The sequence below is a fragment of the Anopheles marshallii genome, chromosome 2 (assembly GCF_943734725.1).
Source record: "Anopheles marshallii chromosome 2, idAnoMarsDA_429_01, whole genome shotgun sequence".
NCBI lineage: Eukaryota > Metazoa > Arthropoda > Insecta > Diptera > Culicidae > Anopheles > Anopheles marshallii.
This window is the reverse complement of record NC_071326.1, coordinates 28,933,807-28,960,441: the sequence shown is the minus strand read 5'-3', so window position 1 is coordinate 28,960,441 and position 26,635 is coordinate 28,933,807. Positions and strand designations below refer to the sequence as shown.

The following is a 26,635-nucleotide window of genomic DNA, read 5'->3' as shown; positions in this document are numbered from 1 at the left end:
CATTTTACAAATGAGAAGGTGTACAAAAAAGGATACAATCAATAATTTTACGCTGTAGTATAGCTCGTAGTTTATTAATATGCAACAGTTTTAAGAATCTTTGAATAATAAAATTATGAAGGTGCCATTTTGCACTTTTGATCGCGCATGAAAAAGGGGAACGGAAAATTAATGTACACCGCCACCGATGGGCGACTGTTTCGGGAAGCGCTGGGCATTTATTTTTACGACGGGCAATCAATATTAGCCTACCCATCGATCGCTTGACCCACTTTAACACGTGTCCCCGAACCGGATCAACTACATTCAAGCCGGTTTGGTTTTTACTTAAAAATTCATAAGCTTTTTTTAGTAAAATTAGATAAAAAAAAATCCGGGTTATTCCGATCGTTTTGAGGGTGTCCTTGGGAGCGAAAGTGTACAACAAAACATGTGATCAACCGGTGGAAAAAACTAAACAAAACCATGATCACAGGTCGCAAAAGCTTCGCGGTCAGCAAAAGTAATGCCCGTACAGCATCGCGCACACACAAAGAGAAATGCAAATATGATGTAAAAGTTGAATGAGAATAAAGCGTGCAAAAAAAAAAACAACCGCTTGCTTGCTGGCGTCAAAGAAATGTTCGGGTAACCTTCACGCCCGCCATAAATGCGATTTTGCACCATTGATCGAAGAGAAGACGAAACGGGAGACGCAAAAATGGCGATACGCAATATATATGGAGGCGCACACACACCTTCGGCGATCGGAACGGCTGCGGCGATATTGGCGATCGTGATGCAAATTTTCGTATCGCCTTTCTTGTCTGTCCGTTCCGGTAAATCCGGTGCCTAGCCGAGTTCGCGCTTGTGGCTCATTTCGCTGCTACTTTCGAAAGCAAAGAAGAAAAAAAAAACAAACAGCACATACACATAAATGGGAAACCACCGGCATTGGGCGCACGGTGGGAACGTGACATTGGATGCGGGTGGTCAATTTTGTACACCGCCGGGAACCACGGAAGGTTAGCTTTATGGTTTACCTCGAAAAGTGGTTCAAGGGTCATAAAACCCTAAAATCTGATATAGGTCACGGGGTCTCAAATTGAAAGACCTCAAATGGAATAAATGGAAAGTTTATAATGTTGAGAGCAAATATATATGTATATAAATATCATCGGAAGCAAAACTGTAATCTTGGCGACCGTTGCAACCGTGCCGAACGATCGTTAAGATTACCGGCCACCGATTATTGATCGGTACGGTAATAGGTGAGGTTTTTACGTTAAGCGTACTCTGTAGTATAACAAACAAAAAAAATAGCAAAGAACTTAAACTAGAAGTTTCGATGACCTCAAGATTATGATCGTACGATTCCATGAACGGTGCCTCTTATCAGCGTTTGTGTGATAAGCGCTAGAATTTTACAACATTTTAAGACTTGTTGGAAGTTGTACGCTGCTATCGATTAGATTATCAGTTAAAAGAATCTTCTTTCTAAAAATAAACTTTCACTGTGCAAAAGATAGTGGTTTCGAGTGCTGCATCAGTAACTTCTCTTTGCGGGATTTGGCTTTGGTACTGAATTTTAAAGTTGCTCACTAAACAAATAATTAAATTATAGCACATCAATTACGGTTTACAATTAAAATTTCCTTATATCTCAGCAAATATCTTGTCCTGCAAATATCGCATTCTGCATACTAGAGTCCTAAATGCGTCCAGTTGGTTAAAGGGCTTTGCCTGCAAATCGACCGTGTTTCCAAGGATAGATCTGCAAATATCCTGTAGTAGATGCAGGAGAGTCATACACTCGTCTATTTGGTAAAGAGTCTTCATCTGTCGTTGAATAATCGGGTATTCCTGACGATAACTTCTGTATCGTTAAATTCTGCTTGTCTATGCTGATCAAGCTCATCGTATTCTTAGGTTCCTATAATGTCCATACTTACATAACAAGCTCTTTTTCTGATCCCTGTTGCCAGATGAAGGAGTTTCAAAATATGATTTTAAATAAAACAAATCTTTACTCAGATTTGTTGGTCATGCATTTTGACGCATCAATTACAGTGCTGTATCAAGTTTAATGAAAACTCCGCAAATATCTTGTCCAGTGCTTCCACTGAAGTGATAAACATGTCTAATGGATAAAGGGACTTTGTCACACAATCGAATAATTGAGTGAATTGAATAATTTCAGATGAAAGTTCTGAAAGCATCTGTCCGTAGTAGCGAAAGTGTCTTAAGATCCTTTAAATGGTTAAGCGGCGTCATCAGCCAATTGAATAATAAGTCGTTTCTGACGATCTCGATTACGTGAATAAATTTTTCCTCTTAGTTTCCTACAATCTCCTTCCTTGCATATGAAGGTCGAACATTCTTCTGAGCACTGTTGGCAGATGAATAAGTTTCAGAAAAGCATTAAAAATTGAGAAACTTGTGAATCCATTGACTCAACCAGTTCAAGAGTTCTAAACGTGTCTTCGTCGTGGTTAACATGGTTAAGGGTCTTCGTCTGAAAATCGAATAAATGAGCATTCTGCTGGTCATGTCCACGCCATGTCAATCTTTGACACCTAGAGTTTGACTTCTAGATAAGTAAAATCTTGGATTACACTTTAAAGGTGCGACGACACACTAACCAGATGAAAGTCGATACAAGTTCTACTGTTTAATGTACCGAATTTCGACACATAAACGTCTTACGGATCTACGTGCGTTTTTGTTGCCAAGAATGCATTACCAACAACACTTTAAAAACATCAAAGATCATTGAACGTGTTACGCTTCCCCATCAAAGAAGTAACAATTCATCCTGCATGTACTCTGAACAGATCAGATCCGCCAATGACTCCGATAAGTGATGAAATGATTTAAATAGCAATCAACAAATTCATCTTTTGTCCATCTTCGAACAGAAACCGGCCCCACTGTGTAACGGTCTCTCGGGTGTGTCCCCCAGCACACAATCATCCCGAAGAGCGCGAAAAATTAAACGCCCTACCACCGGTCCGCAGGGCTCTTGTGGCCGCGGGTATGGGAAATCCACTATCCCCGCCATCCCGCCATGCTGTTGACACGAACGATCTCTTCCCACCCGTGCCCGTGGGGTACCCGCCTGCTACGAGGCTGACGCTCCTTGTTGCCTCACACTTGATCGAATGCGAAACGGATGTAGAAAGTCATCCCCCCACCCCCTCCCTGTATAGCGTCACTGCATCCAAAAAGCTTTGGATGATAAAAAAAAACAAACACACACACGCGGGTACCACTGAGGTCCCCGTCCCCGAACCCTGGGTGCTGGGTTTTGCTGGTGGTTGCGGATTGCTCTTTGCCATGGTACGGCATGATTCGACCGTGGCTGACATTGTGTAAACGACCGCAGAAGCGTGCGGATCGCGATCTCGCCACCGATAGTTCGGGATATTGATTTTTGTTTCTTGCTACACCCTGTAGCGCAATTGAATGATCGCGATCGTCGATCGGACCCGTTTAGCAGTGATACTACACGCCATATTGGAAAGGTGTCGATCCTGTCGATCCAAAAAGCGGCAGAACCACTTGTCTTGATCGTGCTGTGATCGATTCTCGCACGCCGCACGGCTGCTGTTCCGGTTCGGTGTCCGAAAGCACATTATGCCAGCGTACATTCCGCAATCTACGCGTTAGATAATGCCATTTACGCGTCGCCTCCATGTCTGAGACGGTCCGCACCCGGTGATGAAGTGGTTGAAAGTGAAACTGATTTGAAGAAAACGGAAACCGTGACGCAACGCGTACGTGTTGTGGTTGTGGCGCGCGTTTGCGTCGGTGATCGGTGTGTGCCATCGGCGAAAGCAAGAACAAACACCCTTCCGGGGTGTTGGAAGCCAAAAGTTGGGCGTTGTGCGCGAGTGTCTGCAAGCGATCCGATAGTGACGATGAGGTACTACGGCATTATTCTGCTGGTGGCAGCGGGTGTGACGGTTAGTGGCATCGCCGGCATCTATGTGGTGGAGAGCGGCGGCAAGAAATCGTTCGTCCGGCTGGGGGCACACCACTGGACGGATGGTGCGGAGTCCGATGGGCTGTGGTCGTGCCTGCTGGAGGAGTATACCGTCGGGTGAGCACAATTACGAGCTAACGCACGCCGAACGTGCGCCCATTTCACCCCGCAATGAGCCGGAAGTGATCGTGCGCGCTGTGCAGCAGCAGCAAAATGGAACTGTAGCCGGATGAAAATTGAGCTCAGCCAAATATATACACACGACCGTGGGCAGTGGGAAGTGCGTTCATGCCCGGTGGGTGCAATGGACTGTGTGAATTGGTTTCAATGTCGTGTTTTTAGTTGGCTATTTAAAAGTCTAATAAACGAGTAATTATCGCTTATCTGTTTGGTAAACATCGAATCGAACACAGCGTTACTCTCGGAATTGATTGACGGGCCTCCTGGGGATGTAGTAATAAAAGACCGTCCAGAACGTAGCTCAGTGTCCAATTTAATAATATTTATGTTTGCTTTTGTGTTTAATAGAAACAGCAAAAACTAACAACTGTTTACAGGCTATACGTACTAAAAACATATGCCTCTACTAATCGTAAGACCAACAAATAGATATCATAAATAATGGGACTTTTAAAATATCATTTAGAAACTTTGGTGTACTTAAATGTTTAAAGGAAATTATAGGTTTTTTAACTGCGTAAATCCTTGAACTAGGCACATTAGTCAACCCATCACTAATTATAGTTTCGCGTTGACAAGGAGGCATCACCCTCATCTGCAATCGTAAAAACAAGGCAAGGAGAAGCAATCTCCACAGCAGTAGAAAGCAATGCGCACGATCGCCGATTGCAACCGCGATCATCGATCGGTGTACCGATGTGGATGCGTGCGTACCCCCGTTTGATCATACTTTTGTGTGCCTTTTCCCCTTCCCCATTTATCCGGCAGATTGAACCACAGCTCCCCGAGCGCACCGAGGGAAAGTCGGGTAATGCAAGCAACCGTCGTGGCGGCACCGGCCCCAAAGTACATTCCCACCTCCAGTTTCTACATCAACAAACGCATCGGTGAGGCGCTCGAGCACGACCCACAGCATCACACGCACCGTGTGCCGGCACCGCCGGTGGGGAAAGTCATTGCCAGCACCGGTGCTGGTGGGCTGTACGGTGACAACCAGCTGAACGGTGCCTCGAATCACGGTGCAACGTTCACACCGATGCGCCAAACGTTCGGTGGCGCTAGTCCGACCGAACTGCTGGCCTCGCCGCGCGAGGTGTCCGAGACGGATCTGTACCTGCTGGGGGCGATCGAGAAGCTGGTGTACAGGGTGGATTACATGGAGAATCGGTTGCGGCGGGCAGAACAGATCATTTACTTCCTGATGGCGGGCAACAGCCAGAAACAGGGTAACGGAGTGATTACTGCATTGGTTTGTTGGTGTAGGTTGCTAATACCTCAAACCTTTGGATGCCCTTTCTCTTCACAGAACCCTGCCCGCAGAACTTCACGCAGGTGCACGATCGCTGCTATCACTTCGACATAGAGCGTGGCCTAAACTGGAAGTCCGCCAGCACGATGTGCAAATCGTACGGTGCACATCTGGCCGAGTTTGAAACGGTGGCCGAATTTCAGGACGTCGTTGCGTACATCCTAAACAACCCGGTCAACCGTGGCAAAGACTTTTGGCTCGGTGGGCTCAACCCCGGGCTGCTGTGGATTTGGGCAAACTCGGCCAAACCGGTTAATCCGAACACGAACCTTAGCACGATCACCACCGCATCGAAGCCGGGGAAAGGAACGGCACCACCGAAGCCGACTACCGTAGGCAACGGTACAGATGCCGCCGGAAATACGAAGATTGTTAACAATGCGGCAAACAAACAACCGACATTGGAGATCACCGGCAATGGACGTTGTCTTCGGTTGAGTTACAATTCGGCGCTGTACACGTACGGGTATCGTGGTGAGGACTGCTCGGCACAGTATAGCTACGTGTGCGAACTGAAGGACAAGTCGTTGGACAATGAAATCTCAAGGATAGCAAAACGGCTAAAGTTAGCGGATGACGGTTCGTAGGTGCGTTGCACTGTAGTGTCGTTTATTTATTGAACCAGAAGGCCAATGGGAGCACTCCCGTGAAATGATTAACTTATTCCATAAGCTCGAAGTAAGTGATATAGAAGGTAAATAAAACTCTGCTTATAGATGATGATTTTTTTTTATCTCAGTGTACTGTTGCGTGTAAAGAATAACACCTTTTATTCTGAAGAATTCTGAAGAAATGCACCTTGTGAAGAATATCAGCTTGCATTGGACGAGAATTTCCTCCAACAGGTGGTCGGTCCCGTAGTAAACTCGCGATTGCACAATTCAAGTCTGCGTGAAGTCAAGAGTCACACAATAATCGACTATACTAGCTAGCAGTCGCGAAGGTCGGTCAAATCACAAACATAAACGTGAAATAGACTAGACTTACCGGTGATCATGTAAATTTATGGACAAGGAACTTGTGTGATACAGCTGGACATCTTTCGTCTAGTGTAGTCTTCAGTATGGAGAGATCCGTAAGATGAATCCTGTCGGATACCTCCGCAAGCTGATATGGTGTTGATCGATTGCTTCTTCCGGAACATGAGTGTTAAACTGCATAGGTGTGATAGCTATAGCTGGTACGTATTTGACGCTGGAACGAAATTGATTGTTTATTGATATGCCAAGGACTTCGTAACTGCGCGCCGAGGTCTTTGAATAAAAAAGGATGTGAGGAAAGCTCTGACGAGTACGAAGTTTGATATCCTTGATAGCAAATTGCGTGTGTCACCTATATAAACACGTACACAGATCGGACGTCTTCGTCTATTGCAGGAGTTCTCTGAATCGATCGTCCGAATGTTCGTCGAAGGAATTACTGGTCGGGTAACAGGCGTACGACAACAACTTTCTGAACTGAACAACTTTCTCTTGAACGCGATTAAGAGATTTTCATTACGGAGTTCGTGGTTCGAAGACTAATTTGAGTACTGCAAGTTGGTCCAATTTTCGATGTTTTGAGGGTTGACGTTTTCTCAGCATATCCCAAGGATTTCCAGTCTCGATCAGAACTTTTACCAAAGTGTCAACATTGACTAAACAGATTTAATTTATCAATTTTATCTTTTTGTTTGGCGTCCAAACTTGTCAACCTTAGAGACTTGAATGGTCATCACTAGCGCAGTATCAACGACCTCTCCGGGATGTAGAACGAATAGTCTGTGATCAGTGATCATTCTTCTTGTGATCAGTGGAGGATCAATCCCCTCGGAGGCCCTGGGCGGTATCATAGTTGGGAAACTAATTTAAAAAGGTTGAGAAGGCGAGGGAACGGGAGAACTATAAGAAAATTTAAGATATTGTAGATAGATGGAGAAACTTGAGGCATCTTACACAGGGCCTTCCGTCAGAGGTGGAATTTTCGGGATCCCCCAACAGGGCGAGGCTGTAGGTGGTGACTTCATCCGCCCACCGTTAGATCCGCCACTGCTTGTGATGCTGGTTCAAATATTGTGCGTGTAAAGATTTCGGATGACTTACACATACACAAAAAAAAACACAAAAACACACACCACAGTTACAACTGTTTCCACTATATGTGTGTAGCTTGTTCGTATATTGTTTTAGGCACATCCATCATATGAATATAAGTGTGTGTGTGTGTGATTTTTCTTCGTTTTTCACCATAATTTGTTCATCATTACTCAACTACAGCTGAACGTTACGTTTGTCGAACGATTTGCAAATCGATCCGGGACTATTACGCTACTACCATGCAAATTATGCTACCACCCGCACCGGCTGTTTCCGTTTCCAAAGTTGAACGGTTAAACATAATGTGCAGTTGCGTGGCTACACGCACAGCGCACGGTCCTTCGCTGTACAGTGTTGTCTTTAATAATTGTTCGATTCTTTGATATTGTTGTAAGTTTTGTTGTTGTTGTTGTTCGACGCTGTGACAAAACAAATAACAAAAACGCGTACCCTAAAACCACACACGCCCCAGTGACAACTGCGGGACGCGTTCGTTAAAATCCAACAAATGGAGACGGCGGCGTCGTACAATGATTAACATTGGATTTACTCTGAATAAAAAAAATAATCGCCTCTGTTCGGCGTTTTAAAAGTAACAAAACTAACAAACATTTTATAACTAATCAATAATAATAATCATTTTAAAAAAACACTATTCCTTTGCAAGGGATTGTTGGTACGTTATTCGTAGTAGATTAGTTTGTAGCTCATGAATTCTAATGCCTATAGTTGGCTGGTAATAATCGATCGTCCCTCGGACAAGCGTTGCCTGCTCGCTTCTCTCCTTCCCTCAACTAAAACAGTTTATGATTCACTTTCTCACGGATGGTACCGAGAGAGGTTCCCTTATACAAACATTCTGCACCCTTGCTTTTCGGGCCCTTACGCAAACAAACAAAACAAACAAACATAAATGTAACGGGGATTAATTTTCTGCAACAACTCAACACTTAACAATTAATTTGCACTTTCTGTGTTTCTTTTTTTTCACCCCTTGCGTATCCTAACATGCGCGTGCAGCACGGCGCGTTGGGGAGGAGTAGTAGGTAATGGGCAAGACTTTTGCACCTGACACGCGCGCCTCGCCCCTTCGGTACAATATAAAACTAAAGCATAGGCGAAGGATCACCCTGTTGCGGTACGCTTTTGCTGGCTGGCTGGAGAACGGAAACCAGTTTCGTTTGCACAATGAAGGTGCGACTGTTTCGGTTCGGCCGGATTTTGTTTTTGTTTTTCACCCGCTCTTAGTGGCCCCTCGGGTGACTTTCTCTTGCCGGTGAATGGCATACTACAAACGTTAAGGGTTTCTACTTATACACACACACACATCGATTTGTAGAGTAATATGTCGTGCGGGCGGACACGTGCGATTGTACCTAGTAAATCGACACAGCATGTGGGTGTGGGATTTTAAATCCTTTTGTGTTTTTTTTTTCTTCTCTCCAACCCGAGTTCCGGACATTTCGTAGTGTACCGCTTGCGCGCGCTCTCTGGTGGGATTTTGAATCATCATGATTAATCGGTATACTGGTTACGACCTTCCAGTGTCATTTCGCTATGTACTAATGTGCAACATTTGCACCAGTTCGTGTGTGTGTGTGTTAACAAAGAAAGATAAACATTACCAGAAGCACCGCATCCGAAAAGGGGGGTTTTTCTTTTCATCCTAAATCGTACAGCAACGTTTAAATTTCGTTTTCATCCTAAAGTTTTCTTCCTAATTTTTGTTTCATAATTGGTTTTTAGCACTTGATTTTTTTGTTTATAATTGGTTTCACCGTTTTCGACCTCCCTCACTTTCGTTAAATTTTGCCTATTCATTGTAAATAATTTTGGTCCGAGATGTGTAAACCTATCGTTTTGTTTGTTGGTTGTTTTTTTTTTTACTTTTGATTCATATTTGTGCAACTGGTTCCTTGCTTCTATCGCTCCTATACCACACTAACTATATCGCCAAAAGCTCGCTTCGTGTGTGTGTGTGTTTGTTTGGTGTGTATGTTAGTATTCTTACAGACAGATTTTCCTTCTGCACTAGATTTGCCACCGGTTTGCGCCCTCCTGACCTGACCATATAGCGCTCGTAGCTTTACGCCAATAGATTTCCACGTGCCCGCCGCTTTATCTTGCTGGATACGCCGAGATTACGATGGAACAGTACAAACAAGGGGGATGTGGTGTTACAATAGTTTACACGATCTTTATCACACTGGATTTTTTTGGAGGTTGGCACTGGGAAGAGAACGGAAACTTCGCAACCGATCAATACGGTGTACGTGTTCTTTAAGTCGGACAATACTCACACCAACATGAGGCAAGTAGGCAAATGCCACGCATTGGAAATTGACTATAAATTATGAATTAATAACGTAACAGTGTGTGGTTGGACAGGCCGCGAGTCAGGAGGAAAAAATAGATAGTGCCGGACCCGTTCCCTGTTCCGGCATTCCGCGCCGGAGGGATGCAAACTTATTCCGCGTTGGTTCTGTTACCAGGCGGGTAGTGTACGCTGACAAAACACCCCTCTTCCCCTCTCCCCTCTATTCCAACACCGGCACTGCACTCCGGCAAGTGCATTTACATAACGTTTCCGATAGTGGAGCTTCCCTTGGTACGGGCAGCAGGGATGGATTATGCACCTTTCCATCCGATTGCACCAGACGCGGTGTACTTCTGGTTTCTGATCTTGCTGGGCCGGCAAACGCAACATTGACGTGCGGACACCACCGTCCATGACGCCATCGCGAAATCGATAGTAATAGTTACAAATGAAACACATCGTACGATGTCTAGCACCTGTGCATTAGATGATGAATTGCACACACCTCCTGTGTGACGCGCGCGCGATGCACATACACAAATACCATCGAAATGCAGCAGATATACCGGCGGAATTGTTGATGGTAGTGTTTTGCTCGCATATATCACATATCCCTCCCTCCCGCACAGTACACAATACACGGGACTAGCTTGGTCGCAATTTAGAGATTCGTTACACAACTGGTGCGGGATCCCGCCCGCTTGTCACGCTCCGGCACTGCACTATGGTTGGTGCATCAGTGTGTGCGACCGGCAAAGTCGATGAACTTGCGATACCGTTCAAGGGCAAGGGTGGCCTTTTCTCTCCCACTCGGTTGCATCATGCCGCTGTCGGGGTTTGCTCACTCGCCAGTGGATGCACATCGCTTTCCATCGACGCTGGCGAAAATGCACCCATGTTGGGATTGTGATGCGGGGAGTGTTTGCGTTTGTCCACTGTGAAGATGAAAAACTAGTGCAGGGGAGGTTCCAGCTGTAACGCTATCACTTAACAGCCGCTGATGATAGCATATCAACCCCAATTCATTGATCACTTGGTTTGGATCGTGTCTGGGAAGGTAAGGGAAGGAAAATGCCTGTACACAGCACTATCGTCACCGGCGCATCACATATGTTGACGCACGTGAGCTAACCAAACGAACAAGTTTGCTTTAATCTTCCTAAGCGTCTGGTGTACATTCCAGCAACAAAAAAGGGCTTCTTACGCTTACCGCAAGAGCGTCTAAACAAAAAAAAAAAAGGAGATAAGCACTACTTGAACAACATCGCGCACCACTTGCCACATTGAGTGCGAAAGTTTTCCATGCCACATACATATTGGCGATTGTGCCGCGCCACAAGTCTAGCCAGGTTCACGCAATACACGGGAATTCATTGAATTGGCAATAGTTTCTTATCAATTCAGTAGTTTGCACGCTTCCTCTTGTATCGAAGCAACGCTGCAAACGGCTACAATGTACGGCTGAACGATAAGCGACCCGTCCTGGGGACCTTTGCCAACTTGCAGCCAAACAAAATAGCAAACCATTTATGGCTCTGGCTTTTATAGCGATTATTTATTGTGGGTTGGAGTGTGGGTATTCATCAAGTGTCTCTTTTCCTTTTTCTGGTGACTCACTAGTGTCGTACGTAGGTGGGAAGTTGCCGTCGCAGAACATTAAGCAGCGCTGGTCGAATGAAACTCTCCTTTCCCATACGATCACAACCGATCGCGCGTATCAAACTGCGCAAAAATGGGTTTCGTTTGAGTTCTGCAGTTTTCACACAAGTCGCAACACTGTGAACCGTTTCGGCGCTGTTAGCAGCTGGCACGTGTGTACGAGTTGCACCCGTAACGGACCCACGGCATATTCAAGTGTCCGCGACGTAAATCAACGCCGGCCGGGACGGGATCGAGAGAGATTGGTGGTGAGAATTATTGATTTTTCCACCGCTAATTTACATACAAAGTGACCGCACACTTGCAACCGGCGTTAGGGAACGGCGTCTCGTTTGGTTTGGAATGTTTTGTAGCAATGGACGATTGCCAATAAATGGCGTGGATACACTTGTTGGCATTCCTTCGGGATGTTATTTGCTGGTGCAACTTTACATTGGATTTGGTTTATAAGCGTCAAAAGATGTTTCAAAATATAATCGTTACAATTCCTGGACTATTCAAAGAAAATAGTTTGACGTTAAACAAGCTCACCAGCTTTTTTGTGTGTGTGTTATTCGGTGTAGAATGATTAAAAATAGTTAACAAACGCGCGCACCGGAAAAAGGTTTTTGGCAAGAAATAATTGTTTTCCGTACCGATTCTACGTTCGCTGCTCGGTACACGTCATGCACAAACCAATTGGGGCCCTCGCCATAACATCCTGCAATGTGCAATGTCCAAAAACCCCCTCCGGCATTCACCGTTCACCTACCCAATTTCTCTTGCTTTGCAAAGAAAATGGCAAGGGAAACACATTATCTAGACAGAATTATTGTAAACTGAAGATAAACCCTACTTTGTTCTCCGAATTAGTGTTCTTGTCCCTTTCGCATTGATCCCGGCGTTCCAATTTTCCACCCCTTTGCCATGAAAAGATTGTAACAGCGCCGGCCGGCAGAACCCCACACACACACACGCAATGATGTGGTGCGCAAGTGTGGAAAGTGTGCCTGTGCACTATTTCAAGGCCAATGTCACAACGGCGACGGCGTGATATGTGCATCCGGGCACGTGTGTGTGTGTGTGGTTGGGAGAATGTACGGTGCCTGCGTCGTCGAACCACCGACGACGTCCCCCTCCCGCGTACCACTTCCGATGATGCTGCACACTGTCGTAGTTGCGAGTAAATGCACCACCTCCCTAGCTAAATAGCACTCATTGAGTGGGTTGATGGGTTGAGTGCATTAATGGTAGCCCCCTTCGAACCCGACGCGACATTAGCGAGGAAAAAAAGGAAGGGACGAGACCCATATACATGCCGCTACGTGCCCTCCTTGTTGCCCCTCCTCCATCGACACCTCCCTCGGATCCACGATCGAAGGGTAATGAACGATCGGCTACTATGTACGACGTATATACAGACACACGCGGTACAACAATCTCGACCAGCAGTTGATGGCGGCACGTGGTGAATAAATTACCAAACAAATAAAACCGTCCGACCTAACCACATTGTAGCTACAATGTTGCTTCCTGGGTGGAGAGGAAAATCGCATTACCGCTGTTTGATTCTACAGATTCCGCAAGATGTCGGAATTGATCATCGATTCCGCCATGCTGTCCAGCTCGTTCGAAAGGCCCTCGATGCCGTCGGACAGCACGCTGGCCAGATCGGCAGACGGTGGTGCGATCGGGTCCGCCGTCGCAGCGGATGTGGAATGTACCGTGCACGGACCGCCACCGCTACCGGTCCGATGCGATGTAGCAAGCTCACCGGCAGGATTACCACCGGCAATCGTATCCGATGCTTTGGTGGACATTGCAAGCGCTCCGGGAACTCCACCGGCTGCTGTGCTGCTGGAACCACCGGCACCGTTTACCGGGGAGTAGAACGAAGCGGCAGATGATTTGCTGCGATCGACGGAGTTCCCATTGATGAGGAAATCGCGTGACGTTTCCGGGCTGTACTGGAACATCGATTCACCCTGGCAGCTGCTCTCGTTCAGCGCGATTGGTGTCGAGGGGACCGATTTGGGTAGCTCGAACATGGAACGGGTCGCTACCATACCGAGACCACCGGAACCCATCGGACCGATGCACCCACCGGCATTGGCGGTTGAGCTGTTCGCCCTAAACCCACCGAGATGCGGCAGTGGCGTTGAAGGAACGGAACGCGATACGATATTATAGTTGGCGGAACGTGTAAAAAACCCTCCATCTTCCTGTTGCTGTTGTAGCTGCTCCGGAAGCAAATCGGGCATGGTTAGTTCCGATTCTTCGATCTTCACCGCCGCCGTCAGCTGGTTCGATTGTTCGTTCAGCATGTCCAGAATGTTACCGGTATCGGTAAAATCATCGTACTCCGACGGGACGGGCGTTTGTGAGACGGACGTATAGTTGGAGTTGCAGTATGGGTCGTAGTTTGGAATCAAGGGTACACTGCTGGATCGAGACTCGAGTGATGATACCGGCCCATTATGGCCACCTCCCGCACCGGAAGTGGTCGATGACAGGCTGCCGTGTGGGTTGCAGATCGGTTGGAAAGTAGTCGGCATGGACGAGATGCCACAGTTTATACCACTCATCGCACCAAACCGGTACGGTTGCATCATCGAAGGACTCGGTGGTGCCGATGCGGGCAGTTCGTTCTTTATATATCCGCTCAAGTAAGATCGTTGCGGATGCTGTTGCTGCGACTGATGGTGCTGGCCGTATGGTCCGCCGGTGAGTGACATCTGTTGCTGGTGGTGTCCGGGCTGATTGTTGAACTTGTTATCTCCCAAGTTCAACGTCAGTCCGTTCGATGGTTTGTGAGCTTTCCGGTGGATCGGTGTACTTCTTGGGCTTACGAACGGACTGGCGGTGGGTGTGTGGTTTATGTTACCCCCTCCCGCCAGCTGTTTGCTGCCCGAACCGACACGCGGTTGCTCGGAGATTGGTACGAAGCTAAAGTTCTTGCGCCGAGCCGTTGGACTTTGCAATGTTTGCGCTGCTTGAGTGCCGCTTAGTGCGACCGTTCCGTTCATTTGATTCGTTCCATAATTTTGAGCAATCATTTCACCCTCATGGGTGTTGCTTCCAGCGGAGTGTTTATGCTGCTGCCGTTGCTGCTGATCCGGTGCGTGAACGGTCGTGGAGGTTGTAGTCGATGGATGATCACCAGCGGTGGTGTTATGGCGCTGAGATAGGGCGGCCAAAGAAGCAGCAGCCGATCCCGGCTGCAATCCCATATTTCCACCCGACTGGTGGCTTTGGGTCATCGTACCCGGTGTTGACTCGTACGCCGCCAGATGCGACTCAAGTGCTTGCTGCATTTGCTGCTGCTGCTGCTGTTGTTGCTGTTGCTGCAACATCTGCTGCTGTTTGTTCTGGTTGCTCTGGTTCTTTTCGAGAATCATGCGTATCTGGAACAGCTTTTCATCGTCATCGAACAAACCGGTGCCGAAGCTGGCCGAAGAAGGTCCATCGTTATCGACCGAAGCGTTAAGTTGCTGTTGCGCTGTCCCACCGGCACCATCCTCCTCCGGGAAGTACTTCAACAGCTCTTGGTCCTGGTCCTGGGAGTTTTCCTCCTCACAGTTCAGGTAGCCGTCGAGTGCGTTTTTGTCCATGTTGCAAATACTGATGACCCGTTCGCGCGGTATGATGAACTCATCCTGGGTCGTCGGGTCTTGCGTTTCGATGAGTATTAGATTGCCCTGTTCGTCGTACCGGGGCGCACTGTTGTTTTGCGCTTCGAGCGAACGCTGCTGGCGCTGCTGGAGCAGCTTTAGGCGCTTCTGTCTACCGGCGAACGCGACACTGTTCGCAAGCTGCCGTTTCTGCACACTGGTCGGCCGGTTGGGAAAGAACAGCGGTGACTGCGGATGGCCGCCGGATGGTTGCTGATGTTGCTGCAGCTGCAATTGCTGCTGTGCTTGCTGCTGTTGTTGGACGGCCTTCAGCTGTTGCGCCTGGCGTACCTTTTTGCAGTACACATTCTGAAGAAACTGTTGATCCTGCGGGCTGCGCATTCCACCCTCTAGCAGACGCTGTTGTATCAACTGTTGTTGCTGCTGCACATGTTGCGGTGGGTGAGTGCCGTGTGCGATTGCTGATGGTATACTGGTCGCTGACGGTGGAAGAAACCCGCTGGCCGCTACTGCCATCATCAGGTCTTTGTTCAACGACTCCAAGACACCATTACTAGTATCACAGTTGAGATTTGTACTTTGATGCTGCTGTTGTTGCTGCTGCTGCTGTTGCTGACGTTGCAGTAGCATCATTTTGCCACTCCCGATGACGGTGGTATTGTTGTTGTCCTCATCGAGATAATCCTGCTGCTCACGTTTAATCATGTGCTGGAGTAGCTGATTCGTCGGCGCCCCCTGGGCAGCTCCGTTACAGGAAGCGACCATCGTTGTGGGGTGTTGCTGTGGCGGTGTTTGTTTTGTACTTACGGTTCTCGGCTGAGTTTCGACCGCACCGAACGCTCCCATCGGCTTTGATTTGCTGCTGTCCGGGGTGCTGGTATTTCGGGACTCTGGTCCATCGCAAATGCTTGTTGACAGTGTCTTCCTGCGCTTCTTGCGGCGTTTCTTCATCGCTACAGCCTGAAGCAGTTTGCATATCGATTGGGCGTGGGGAGAAAAACAAAAACGGAAAAGAAACACAGGAAAAGCAGAAACAGTAAGAAGGAGTAGCCCCGATAAGATATGTATAGTAAGGTAAAGACACCATTGAAACCGTTCAAGCGAGATCGATTTGCAAATCAGTATCCATAATTTCTAGGAGGCATGAGATCCGATTGACTTGACATCTTTATCAGACATGCTTCACACTATTCACAAGTACTTCGATCACATGATTTTTATATTAATTCAAAGTTGATTTATAGGCAAAATTGTGACATATTTTGATTGAAAAATTGCTTTTTATACTTGAAGCTTTACGTTCAACATTTTGTCCGAAATAGATCATCCGAGAAGACAAATACTGCATTCATGTATCTACGTTCAAATTATTGTTAAAGTTTTGTTTGTCTATAGCGAAATATCAGCAGGTGCGGCAAATATGTTTCGACGACACTCTAAAGAAACTCCCGTAAAATGTCTGTGATGGTATATTTTTTAATGACTTCTTTGGAATAAGCAAAATAATATAAATGGAAACATTTTGATCCGTGGAAAATACGAAATTTTCATTTAAAAATCTTAAAACTTCCTTTTTTCTGTTTCTGAATGCTTATCTCCCCTTAAGGCCCTTCTAATTCCCTCTATCTTTTGCGGTCTCTTTTGCTCGGTTTCCGTAACAGCTGAGGATGGTGCGCACTTGAAACGGAGTCACGTTTCAGTGCGCGTGATTCGCGTTTGCCACGTCGCTGTCACAAACTGCCTCCAATGCTGCCAATGTTCATGCGACTCAACAGTTGGATGCGCCCGTAAGGGCTACACCACACCAAGCTTAAGATTGTCATCGCACGCTTTGCAAACGAAGTGGGAGTGCTTTGCCCGATAAGGCCAACCTCGCCACACAGAAATTCATGCCCTGCCTGCTTCCAATATGGAATATATTGCATCTCCCCTTGATAGTCAGATCTCGTGAGAGCGTTCGTACTTACGGATAGCTTTCGCTTTTCCTTCATCTCTCGTTGAAGAATCTTCTTGTGCAGCTGCTGCCGGCTACCAATGCCGGACGGTGTGTTCAGGTTGTTCTTCGCGATGAAGCTGGCCAGCTCGCTGATCGTGCCGAAGCATGACGGAAGCATCGCTTCGGCCCACGCCTTTACCACCTTCCAGGATTCTTCCTCGCTGAAGCTTTGGCTCTCGTTTGACTGCTTCTGTATGTAACGCGAACGACGGAAAACATTTGACAGCTTGCGACAGATGGAAAGGTTGAGGCAGAAAATAGAGCATATCTTACCTCAAATGAGCCGGCTGCGCTGGTGAGATCGGGAAGCTTCGGGATGGGAAGTTTTGTGGCCTTGCGCATCGCAGCGTAACAGTATCTGGAATGTCCTCTCGTGCCAAGCCGCCTCGGCCGGATCCCGGGAAAAACCTGCTTCATCACCTTGCCGAAATCCGCCGTGGACAGTGGCTTTATGTTGATCCGGGCGCAGTATGCTCTGTTCGGTGAGGCGTTAGTGAGTTAAGTTAGTGATTGATTGCGTGCGTATGTAACGATAGCTTGCTGCACATTGGCACACTTACACATAATCTTCGTACACTTCCTGCTTCGGAATTGACACATTCGGGTCGTGCTCTAGATGCGACCGGACCCAGTTGATCGTGTGATTAATCTCTAGCCGCGTCCCGAGCGGGTTCTGTGACTGGCGCAAAGGATCTACGGTAAGAAAATGGGAGGAAATTGTATTACGTGGGAATGGGTTATGAAGTTGGAACAGGGGGTTATTCACAAACAGACCTGTTTCCGGATAACCGCCAGGCATGCGAAGGTACAGCAGCAATCGCTCCGGTGGCCGAAGGGTCGATATTTTTTCCAATATTTCCACAATCTGTTTCTTCGTGGTGTCACTGCAAAACACACAATGCAATAAAGATATCAACCCAGCAGCTGATTGTGTTTGCTCAAATCAGACAACAAAACATGATCGATGACGTTTGAATTGGTTAATTAGCGGTGCGATATGACCCGGGGGAGCATCAACCGGACAGGGGTGACTATATCCAGTTTGGCATCATGCCCATATCGTTTAACTTTTTTTTTTGCTTCGGTTTTATGGCCACGGATACTGATCATACTTAAGAAGATCAGATCATCAAAACCAATTTGGCCTGCGTGCGACTTCATCGTTTTCGGAAAGGTATGAAAATAAGCAACCTGCTAATTAGCGATGATACATCAATCAAAGGAGGCGCTTTTGGGTGAGATAAAAGAGTCATTCAAAGGTTCACTAATGGTGCGAATTGGTAGCAATTAGTACATTGCGTTTGATCTGTTTTTCGCAAATTTTGTGCGCGACGAAACGTTTATTGATCATCTAGAAATTTTGCAAAAGCTCCATAAACGAGGATATAAACACGCGACGCCGCGTTCCAAAATATGTTTCTCACCGCATCAGCATAGAGCATTCCCCCCAGAGACGATAGTACCGTGATGGAGAAAGGTGGGCGAACATGGAACCACATTAACAATAAAACAAATAATCCCCGTCCCGAATGGAGCGAAACACACACACACAAAGAAGAAGAAGAAGCAAAAGAAGGCAAAAATGGCAAGCCAAAACAGAGTGTAGGCTCAAGTTGGAATCAAAATCAAACGATAAGGTACGCGAGGCCAGATAACGATAATAGCAGTGTCGGGGATGATTTGTTTTTCTTCTTCGGGGATGATGGGGACTCGCTATACCCCACCGGCGGCATCCACTCCCCTGCCTTTCCACAAAATGAATAATGGGTGAGTTTCTCCGGTGTTTTGGTGAGTGTTATTCTCTCCGCCATTTTGATGTTTTTCACGTCTAGCTAAAGTTTCATCGAGTGTGCATTGGTGCGATCAGTTGATGCTGTTTGGTGCGCATGCCATGTCTGGCTGCTTTATGCAGGTTTGAACCAGCGAAAACAGATTGGCCTGCTAAGTTCCAATTAGAAAACCTACGGAATAACTAAGCAAGGACTAGGTAGCGGGGTTCTTTAACCGCGCACCGCAGGATAATCTCACTGAGAAGAAATTCCATTAGTAAAGAGAGATATAGGTACCTGATGGATTTTTCAAATATTTGCTGTATCTGCTGTTCGCGATCACGATCCCCAAGGGCGCTCGCATTGTGACACCGTGAACTAGCCAACATCGCCTTCATCGCTGCAACGCTCGGATCGTGTTCCGCGCTCAGGTCCAGATCCATCTCGGTACCACTTCCAGCCGGTGGGTGGGATGCTGGACCGGTGGTGCCACCGGTCAGTTCATAGCTGGCATTGAGCTTGCCCAGCTTCAGCTTGTTAACGGCCATTTGAGTGAGAAAATCGGTGCCACCACCGGCAGTAGTCGATGACGATACGGTACCGGTCCCGGGTGACGCGACCGTCAGCTGTGACGTGTGCATTGGAGTGCATGTGCCGGTACCTAGTGCACCCGATGAGACCGGCGTTGACGAGCTAACGGAGTGCAGGGACGACGTGGATGACGATGAGGACGACGATGGTGATGGGGTGGGTTGTTGCTGTGGTGGTAGTAGTGCTGGTACTTTTCCATAGCCTGCTGCTGCTGCACTGACAGCTGTGGTGCCACCGAAGATAGCCGAGGTGCCAAGGTTCGACGGCAAACCGACCGGGAGCGATTGTTTCCACGGTTGGAACGAATTGGTCTGAGACATTTCCTGCCGTGGCCTGCACCTTCACGCGTATGCTTGCTGGGCCCCCAAGGGAAGACTACCAGACCACTCTTACTTATGGCCACATACACACACGCACACACACACACACGGAGACACAAATATGAACGCACGAAACACACTCCGCACACTTGTTTCACTATTAACCTTCACTGACCGAAGTAGGACACACAATGGCCACTGTTATGGGTGGGAGGGTGGTTGGGGATACCAAAAAAACTTGATCCGAATCAAAGCTCTAGCGAATGTGGAAAGACACTGAATTCACGGGAGACAAAAGGGGGTGAACTAAAGCCCAACGCCAACCCGTAGTAGAGAGGCACTTCTTTTTCACCAAATGCTTTGACAACACTTTTTCCTTTTTGCTCTTTCCTGGTTGGTAGTAATGTGGGAATGCGGGAGAACCACACGCGAGAAATAAAACTATTTTTTCTTCTTCATATCACTGCTCTAGTGGTATCACACGTATACGCTCACACAGGATGCACGTATGCACTTGTATTGCACCCCGTACTTGGTAGAATCAGCTGGATCCATCCACATCTCACTGGACAATTACATGTTGGCTTGTGGCCCGTTTGCTTCCCCCCAATAGCTTCAGTGTGAGATAGTCGAATTGCCAATTATGTTGGAAGCACTCACGCACACGCACGCAAAAAAAACAACAACCCCGAAAGTTGGTGGCCCGAAAAATTGATAGTAACAAAGCGGTACGCCTTTAGACGGTGCGTCTCCGGAAGAGCTTTCGGCCGGCCGTGGACCACCACTGGGAATTGCGAGATTTCCTGTGCACGATTTGCATTCGGCCGTGATGCGTGAGAGGTGGGTTGCTGCTCGATGTACGCAGAAAATGGTTGTAGCTTGCGAAGGAAGAAACGCACAGATATACAGCGACCCTCACAGGTCCGATTTTGGGAGGATAGAGCGATCGAAAAGAGGTTGCGATAGCGTATGGGCCCGCACTAGAAGGCACTGGAACAAAACATTTCCGACTTTTTCTCGCACCGTGCACTCTGCTGGCAGAATCCGAAAAACGAGAAGTAACTTCGCAAGATCAGCTGCAAAAGGTTGAAACTGTCGATCGGGTCGGGTACGTGCGGAGCGCTGTGTCACGAGAGTTTGGGAGCAATAATAGAAACAGTTTGACATAAGGCACCCGGAGGAGTAATGTATTTTTGGTGAAATTCACCAAAAAATCTTGGAAATACTTTGCTTGTGGTTTAACAACGTTATTTAGATTGGAATACTTCTTATTAGTTAAGGTTTTGGTCAGGAATACACAATGCTAGCTAATTTCATTTCTGATAGCTGTCTAATATTTCGACAAACATGGCAAAGTGTTGTTAAATATGGTCTAGCCTGGTGTGGGATAAATTGGAGAATGTGGCTGTCAAATATCGAACGACAAAGAAATATAAAGGAAAGTGGAGCAAAAGCACCCCTTGAGCGAATTTTATTCCTAGTAAAATAGACATCGATTTAAGTATTTTCTTACCTGGTGTCAGTAATATACATTACCTAGGATGTGAAAACACATAAAGAACATGTCTGGATTGTATTGAAGTGAGATGTTCTGCAACATGAAAGAAATAGTTAAATTTACCAAACCAAAAGTGGGATCCTTGCTGTCAAAAATGTTACCCAGTTGTCATCGATTGCCGCCGCGATTGACAACTGGTTTAATCAGCTGTTACGCTGCCAGCAACGAAAACAAATCATACCCCAATAACAGTGAAAACTTGTGTAATACGAAACGCCTCGATTTACATGCAAATATCGCAATTCGTAAAAATGTTATGCCGTTGGCTTGAGTGAGTAGAATTTGAAGCGAAAACATCAGCATGGCTCTACGATTAGTGTTAAATTGTCAGCAGATTCCAGCCGTATTCCGGTGAGTGGTAATCAATGCAATCACTTTCAAACACCGCACTTGAACTAAACGCCCCCTTTTGTATCCCTATTGCCACAGGTACAGCACCGTATTTCATCATCCACGGAAAATTTTAAGCAACATTGGCAGTGATCGGCAGCTAACGATACTGCGATACACGAGAAATGCGAGAAACACGTCGGCGGAATCATTTGCCCCACGGCAAACGATCGTACCGACGGAAGTGCAAGGGATTGCGATCGAATCGGGATACATTGATCCTTCGAAAATATGGCGATCATTGCTTTTTACTGCCGCGGTAATTAATCTTCCTGTACCTGTTATTCATAATTCTAACCAGTGCTTGTCAACCTTCCAGTTCTCAACAGGAAGTTTCATTGGAGTTTCTATCTGGGAGTACGAAACGATACGATCGCGTGCAATGCAAGCGCTGCGAAGCAAACTAAGCGTCAATTGGTTTAAGGACCGGATGAAGCACAACCGTCAGGAGATGGAACAGTGGCGTAAAGATCTGACCGGTTGGTGGAGCAAACTGTCCCCCGGAGAGCGGATATTTGCCCCGATTTGTGCGCTAAACGTGATCGTTTACGGTCTGTGGCGGATACCGAGCCTGGCACCAACGATGGTGAAGTATTTCGCCTCGAATCCAGCAGCAAGTAAGCAATGCCGTGGCGATATGTTTGATCAATTTTCTAATATTACTTCGCTTCGCTTACTTTTCAGAAGCGGTTTGTTGGCCCATGTTTTTGTCTACCTTTAGCCATTATTCATTGTTTCACATAATGGCGAACATGTACGTATTGCACAGCTTTTCACATGCAGCCGTTGCCACCCTGGGACGGGAACAGTTCCTGGGCGTTTATCTGAGTGCTGGCGTGATCGCTTCGTTTGCTAGCCATGTCTTCAAAACGGTGGTACGACAGCCGGGGCTTTCGCTCGGTGCTTCCGGTGCAATCATGGGGATCCTGGCGTACGTATGCTCTCAGTACCCGGACACGCAGCTTAGTATATTGTTCCTGCCAATGTACACATTCTCAGCTGGTGCTGTAAGTATTCGCTATTGGACATAACTTCTTCATAACACCAGTTTTGAACAAGATAATATTCTTCCATAGGCCATTAAAGTAATTATGGGCATCGATTTAGCGGGTGTTTTGCTGGGTTGGAAGATTTTCGACCATGCGGCACATCTGGGCGGTGCATTGTTCGGTCTGTTTTGGTGTTATATCGGGAACCAGAATGTGTGGCCACTGCGGGAACACTTTATCGGTTACTGGCACGAGATGAGAGGACCGCCGAAGAAATGACCCTTAAGAACGCCGTTGGACGAAAGCGATGTACCGGAAGAGGAATAAAATTCATACATTTATTGCTTCATCAATCATATTGATTTGCCGCACGTGAAGACAAGTGTTTACAAAAAAGGCCCTTATAACGCACCTCCTATTGCAGGTGTCGCGCATGGTAAGCGATATGGTCACCGATGAAGGACGCAACGTAGAAGTAGCTGTGATCGTACCCTTCGCGCATGTTGAGTACACACGGTACCTGTGCTGCACGGCACGCATCGACCAGATTATTGGGGTTAAGCTGCCCATCCTTCAGGAAGCTATCCTCCGAACCCTGATCTAGGTACAGCTCCAACGGTGGACCATTGTAGCTAGCCACAAGCTCGGTAGCGTCCCAGTTTTTCCACTCCGCCTCTTTTTCCTCCCCAAGGTAACCGCTGAAAATTTTCTGACCCCACGGACATTTGGTAGGATTGCTGATAGCTGCAAATGCCGACACCGATTTGTACAGGCCCGGATTTTTGAGCGCACAAATCAACGCACCGTGTCCACCCATGCTGTGACCAGCGATGCTCATTTTGTTCACCACCGTTGGGAAGTTGTTGTTAACCACATCGATCAGTTCCTGCGTGACGTAGCTGAACATGCGATAGTGGTTGCTCCATGGATCCTTCGTTGCATCGATGTAGAACCCGGCACCGGACCCGAAATCCCACGAATCATCCTCACCCGGAATGTTAACATTGCGCGGTGAAGTGTCCGGACAGACGATGATTAGATTGTGCTCGGTCGCGTAACGTTGCGCACCGGCTTTTTGGATGAAGTTCGTCTCGTTGCAGGTTAGCCCCGAAAGCCAGTAAAGCACCGGCAGCCGCCGGTGATCGACAGATGGGGGAAGAAACACGGCAAATTTCATTTCGCACGCCAGTTCTTTTGATTGGTGCGAGTATATCTTTTGCAATCCACCAAAGCATTTGGCAGATGAGATAAGCGAAATCACCGTCATGGCTACGGATAAAGGGAAGGGACAATAATTATCAATCGGTATCGATGTGGAAGTGCTGGTACGGTTGCGCGTGTACTTACTGGAATATGAATCGTGGCTTTGCTTTGAGTAGCGTAAAAGGCACCGAAGTGATTGTAAAAGAGAGGTAATTATTGAAACACAGTTAAGAAATTGGTAAATGCAAAATCGGTGTGGAAAAAGCGCGACGAAAACACAATTCGTTATCAACACAGGATGCTGTCAGCAATGGGCTGTCAAAAGTGCCGGCTCGTTATGACATTTGATTGTTGTTCCAAATTTGAATTAGCCGTTCGTGGCGTTTGCGATGGCAAATAAAAACAGTGATTCATCATAAGAGTAATGTTTTAAACAAAAAAAAAATCACGTTGCAGTATGGTTTTACAACTATCCGATATAACTTGAATGATGTTTTAGGAATTCATACCTCTAAAACGTAGGTGTACGAGTTTTTACCAACAAATCGTCCGTTGGTAGGTTGAAAAACAATCGTAAAAGGAATCTGTCTGAAAACTTGAAATGTTAACAGCATGCTGACTATTTCGATGGCATTTCAACAGAGCTATCCATAAAACTGAGTTACCGTCGTGATTGTTTTTTTTTGGGTTCACAACCGTTTGAGCAGAAAGTTACCAAATTGCAATCAAACTGTTTCATACCAAGAATGTGCCCCACTAGCAACCAACTGACACGATGCGCAGAGTGTATCGTGCTTTGTGTGGCAAAGTTTTCTTAACTGAGTTTATCGAGTGAGCAGGGCGAACCATTGGAAATGAAATGCTCCGGTATCGGTTGGCCGTTGGCTGGACCGGGACGCGACTTCTTGTGCGACCCTTTTCGGAAAGTAAACTCCTCAAGATTAAGTGCAAAAGTGCGCCAAGTGTGCGATCGTCTTCACGTTCATGACGACACCGGTTTCGATGATGATTCTTGTGGTAACTTTTTGAATAAATATTTCTCCATCCTCGGCCCTCCGGAGCAAGTGCACCGGTCGATCACTAGGAGAATTGAACGCGGAAAAATTGAACTATAACCACTTGACGATTTATCCATTCACACAGAAATCGACCGGAAGGAGCAGGCGGGACGGTGGCAGATGTCCGAAAGCAAATTGTGTCATAACGATTGGTACTCGGGTTCAATAAAGCAGAACTAATAAAGAAGAAATGAAAGTTCGCAAGTGCAGGTCGATTGGAGATGAGAGACCGAGTAACGCAAAGATGTTTGCGATATCAGCAGTGCACTTTTTGTCCCATTTTTCCAATAACTATCGATTTTCGGCACAGTTAGCTTACTCCGAAGAAGGAAGAAATTTGATGGATTTTCATTAAAGTTTCAACGGCACTGATTTTGTATTGTTCGTCGCGTTCAAGTGCTCCTGTTTTCCAAACGATTTTCCACCGTTCAAAATGACGGAGGGTAAATGACAATCCGCACCGGAAAGATATTTCCATTAAGCGTTTGCTAATTAAAACAAAAACCATTTTATCGTTTGCATAGTACCATTGTGTACTAACGCGGAAAGGTAAAGTGAATTGCCAATCTACGGTCCGGGTTTGCTACCGTGGGAATGGAGTGCATCGCAGTGCTCGGTGGGTAGCGCCTGGAACATTCTTGCAATTGATGCTAATTAATTGAGTGTTCGTGATTGTTTTATAGCCGTGTCCATAAGGAAAATGAATTTCTTTCCTGCGCCATCATTAGGAGTGCACTGTTAGTTAATTGCTTCTGGTGCACTACTCTGCGTGCAGCTCCAGGCACGTTGCGAATGGAAGACTATGTGGGATTGCTTAAGAAGCTGTGGGTATCCGTTAAAACATGTTTCCTTTACAGCGGTTCGATTGAATTTCTTTGTGCTTTGATGCGTCGATTTAAAATCGCTAAAGATTCACGTTGTGTGAAATTGTAATGTGAATTGCATAACTTCAAGCGCTTTGTTTTGTGTAACACACATAGTAACGCTATTGCTTAAGCGCCTAAAAGTATGCAGTAGCTCAAGCAGATGCCATTCAGCAGAAAGAAATCGCCATTTTTCAACTGTTTGTTATGGCTAACTCGTATTTGAATCGAAAAATAAGCTTAATAGCAACAAAATTCTAAGACAAATCATCAATTTTATTATAAACTGCAGACTATACGTTATCAAAACAGCGCTCAAATCACTGAAGCTACCAAACCACGTGCAAGAATGTTGATCATCCCGTGCGCAACAAGCAGCAATTCCAACCATTCTAGCTTTCGTTCGCTAATGAATGGTCATTCGCAGGTACGCCGGTGGATATAAGCACACTCCGTGCCGGCGTTTGGCGTTCTTTAATGAATTAGGATTGGTCCCCTGGAGGGATTTTTCCACACGGTGGCTGCTGCTGCTTCACCCGTCCGGCGAAGTTTTGCGCTGATTGCGAGGAATTTTATTCGGTTTCTCATTTGCATTTTAATTGACTCCACATCGCGGACGTGTTACGTGTGGGAGCGACAAAAAAAAGCAAACTAGGAGTAAAAGGCTCGTCATTGTGGTTCGCGGTTTTGGCAATATTCTGCTCTGAGAGAACAGAGCCAGAAAGGGTCATGATTGTGAACGAGCGCGCGCGTGTGTGGCATGTGAAGTTTGTTGAGTGGACC

General features: G+C 46.7%; 4 protein-coding genes across 4 annotated transcripts; 2 read left to right on the top strand and 2 right to left on the bottom strand.

The window, feature by feature from the left end:
• The first annotated feature begins 3,899 nt into the window (after positions 1–3,899).
• On the top strand, positions 3,900–6,040 carry LOC128707863 (uncharacterized). Its single transcript, XM_053802821.1, has 3 exons — positions 3,900–4,081; positions 4,913–5,370; positions 5,451–6,040. The coding sequence occupies exons 1-3, from the start codon at positions 3,900–3,902 to the stop codon at positions 6,038–6,040; spliced, it is 1,230 nt and encodes a 409-aa protein (XP_053658796.1).
• Positions 6,041–13,054: 7,014 nt separating this feature from the next.
• On the bottom strand, positions 13,055–19,791 carry LOC128707373 (uncharacterized). Its single transcript, XM_053802326.1, has 6 exons — positions 19,178–19,791; positions 17,886–17,995; positions 17,672–17,804; positions 17,385–17,586; positions 17,083–17,301; positions 13,055–16,075 (listed from the first exon to the last, which is right to left on the bottom strand). Exons 1-6 carry the CDS (start codon positions 19,789–19,791, stop codon positions 13,055–13,057), a joined length of 4,299 nt encoding a protein of 1,432 aa, XP_053658301.1.
• A 1,859-nt stretch (positions 19,792–21,650) lies between these two features.
• Positions 21,651–23,007, top strand: LOC128706740 (presenilins-associated rhomboid-like protein, mitochondrial). Its single transcript, XM_053801682.1, has 5 exons — positions 21,651–21,700; positions 21,779–21,998; positions 22,059–22,356; positions 22,424–22,746; positions 22,816–23,007. The coding sequence occupies exons 1-5, from the start codon at positions 21,651–21,653 to the stop codon at positions 23,005–23,007; spliced, it is 1,083 nt and encodes a 360-aa protein (XP_053657657.1).
• Positions 23,008–23,143: 136 nt separating this feature from the next.
• LOC128710060 (S-formylglutathione hydrolase) lies at positions 23,144–23,995 on the bottom strand. The gene has a single exon (XM_053805099.1). It carries the CDS (start codon positions 23,993–23,995, stop codon positions 23,144–23,146), a length of 852 nt encoding a protein of 283 aa, XP_053661074.1.
• Between the last annotated feature and the right edge of the window lie 2,640 nt (positions 23,996–26,635).